Source organism: Hipposideros armiger, unplaced genomic scaffold, assembly GCF_001890085.2.
Source record: "Hipposideros armiger isolate ML-2016 unplaced genomic scaffold, ASM189008v1 scaffold_1216, whole genome shotgun sequence".
Classification (NCBI taxonomy): Eukaryota; Metazoa; Chordata; class Mammalia; order Chiroptera; family Hipposideridae; genus Hipposideros; species Hipposideros armiger.
In genome coordinates, this window is record NW_017732566.1 from 349,648 (window position 1) to 352,429 (window position 2,782).

Genomic DNA, 2,782 nt, shown 5'->3' on the forward strand with positions numbered 1-2,782 from the left:
CCCCGGGAGTTATCAGTACAAGGATTCTGGGCATGGGAGGAGAAAGTCCAAACTTCACTTGTTCCTCAGGGAAGTGCTGGCCTGCTTACAGGAAAGAAGTAATATCTGAAGTAATTCCCAGCCGTTACCAGGAAGTCTACTCCTCAAGGTGAGAATCTCCTTGAACCAATGCCAAACCCTTCCTCATGATCTCAGTCCTGACTCCAAATTTCTGTTACTCATTTCAGTGCCCCTCCTTCAGGTCTCCTTATAAAAGCCTGGCCCTCTATGACTTGACCAACCATCTCAGATACCTGCAAAACAGGTAAGTAGGAGCTGAGAGAAGAAGAGATACAACATATATGTTACAGGAGAATTGTAGTTTTAAGAACATAGGAACTCTGAGACTAAGCTAAAGGAGGTCTGAGAAGACTCAGGGTGGGTATAGTGTACAGATTCTCCAGGTTTTTGCAGACTTCTAGAATGGGATGGATGTCGCCGGATTCAATTTATTCCTAGGGGACAACGGAAAAGACAAGAGGGAGAACAGAGGGCTCTCTGCATGCACCCTCTCTGACCACACTTCTTTAATGATCTCTGATTACTTCTTCAACTCATAGACACGATGCTGTTCTCCATGGCCCTCCCCAGCATGTCCTGGATGCTGTTCTCCTGCCTGATGCTTCTATCTCAGGTGCAAGGTGAGATTTCACTGCTTCTAACATTGGGTTCCCTGTGAATACTCAGGGCCAAGAGGAGGGGGAAGCCTCCTGTGTGATGCATGTTGCAATGGTGAGGTACATCCTCACACAATGAAATTGCCTGCATTCCTCCATCGTCACTTCTTCCTTTTGGGTAACTAGTGGTGGGAGGCACCACAGTGGTCCATTAACAATAAAATGAGGTAATTTTCATGTTGTCAGTAGACTTTAACTTATGTTGGCAGGGTGAAAAGAGAAAGCATGTAGGGTCAGTAATGAGATAAAGGGAAGGAGAATGGTTGGAGGAACCAGCGTGGGAACAGTCTGCTCTGAGTGGAGAAAGTGTTGGACTTTTGAATAAAGGGGAAGGGTGTAAAGAAAAGGGATGGTCCTTTATTTGATGGGCTGGTTCCAGATCAAGTAACCCTGAAAGTGTTGGCAATGGTAAGAAGTAGACAAGAGATTAGTCTCTCAACCACAAGCCTGACCTCATAGATATTTCCCTAAGATCACCTTCCAACCCCAATTCTCACTCTTCATTTCACTCCGTCTTTCTCCTCCATTTCCTTCCAACCCAGGTGAAGACTCTGAGACGGGACTTCAATCTCCAAGGAGACGTTGTCCCCAAGGGTCCTATGCTTATCGCTTCTACTGCTATGCCTTTTTTACGACACCAAAATCCTGGATAGAAGCAGATGTGAGTAATTGCACTTGCAATTGGGAGTAAGAGGTGGAAGTACAATTGAGATCAGAGTGAGAGAAAGTGGTCTCCATCCACACTTTTTTTGAGAGTGAGAATGAGCACCCTAATCTTTTGCACACGCACACCTCTTCTCACCTGCCTAAGCCCTATCCTCCACCAGTGATGTCTCTAGCTCCTCCTCTGTCTCTCCCTTCCCCACACAGGTTGCCTGCCAGAAGCGACCCTCAGGAAACCTTGTGTCTGTTCTCAGTGAAGCTGAGGCATCCTTCCTGGCCACTATGACCAAGAACAATTTGAACATCAACTCAAACGTCTGGATTGGAATTTATGACCCCACACAGGTACAATAACATCTCTCTGTTATCTCTGAAGCTGCTATGGCCACTCAGACCCACTCCCTGCCCCCTCTGCCTGCCCAGGAAATACCCTACAGTGTTCTGGAGCTCAAAGAATTGTGGGAATGTTTGGGGAAAGGGGAGGGCCTTGAAGTGAGCTGAAAAGATGAGTTTTGTGGAGGATCCTAATCTCCAGTTGAAGTTATTCTGCCTCAGGTCGACCTTTTTACACAATTCACACACGGTGCCTTGTAATTCAGTGCTCTGAGCTTCACTGAGTCTACACATACTGTGCTGAGGAATTCAAAATGAAGATAAGAAGCAGAGCTGACATTGTCTTTAAGGTTCCGAGGGTAATCACAAATGCACCACTGATTTTTGTTCAGCCAGTAACATTACTCTAAGTGGTACCATTAGTCTTAGTAATTATTGGCTTTGTGATTTGCCAGTAGGAACAAGGAATTAGGGAGTGTTTCCCAGAGCGGAGCCTGTGGCAGCATCTGCATGAGCAGAACAAATTTCATGATGCTGAGGAAGGGATCAGATATCCAGCTGAGGGGAATTATTCAAGGAGTATCTAATGGTCATTCAACCTCGCCTGGCTCCATCCTCTGCTCTATAGGGATATGAACCCAATGCTGGTGGCTGGGAGTGGAGTAGTAATGATTTGCTGAGTTATGTTGCCTGGGAAAGAAATCCTTCCACCATCTCAAACCCTGGCTACTGTGGGAGCCTGTCACGAACCACAGGTAAGAAAAAGTGAAGCTAACTTCTGGACAGCCTTTCATTCCTTTCGTTCCCCCATTTCTGGGTCTGTCTTCAGGGAATCCTCCTGAGGTGGGAAATGCAACATAGGTTTGCTCCTCCCATCCCCTCTCATCTCTGCTCTATTTGAGTCTCCTCACCGTAGAGCAGCGGTTCTCAACCTGTGGGTCGTGACCCCTTTGGGGGTCAAACAACCCTTTCACAGGGGTCGCCTAAGACCATTGGAAAACAAAAAGATATTTACATTATGATTCATAAAAGTAGCAAAATTACAGTTATAGAGTAGCAATGAAAATAAT

General features: G+C 46.1%; 1 protein-coding gene across 1 annotated transcript; it reads left to right on the forward strand.

Moving 5' to 3' along the window:
- Positions 1-266: 266 nt before the first annotated feature.
- Positions 267-2,481, forward strand: LOC109376826 (lithostathine-like). Its single transcript, XM_019632974.1, has 5 exons — positions 267-304; positions 600-680; positions 1,259-1,377; positions 1,587-1,724; positions 2,341-2,481. Exons 2-5 carry the CDS (start codon positions 605-607, stop codon positions 2,479-2,481), a joined length of 474 nt encoding a protein of 157 aa, XP_019488519.1. The 5' UTR covers positions 267-304; positions 600-604.
- Positions 2,482-2,782: the final 301 nt, after the last annotated feature.

Bases quoted from the DNA above. Each gene is read 5' to 3' on its own strand.
- LOC109376826 (XM_019632974.1), top strand. From the start codon at position 605: ATGCTGTTCTCCATGGCCCTCCCCAGCATGTCCTGGATGCTGTTCTCC. The intron at 681-1,258 runs GTGAGATTTCAC...CTTCCAACCCAG, and splicing joins GCTTCTATCTCAGGTGCAAG to GTGAAGACTCTGAGACGGGA. The intron at 1,378-1,586 runs GTGAGTAATTGC...TTCCCCACACAG, and splicing joins AATCCTGGATAGAAGCAGAT to GTTGCCTGCCAGAAGCGACC.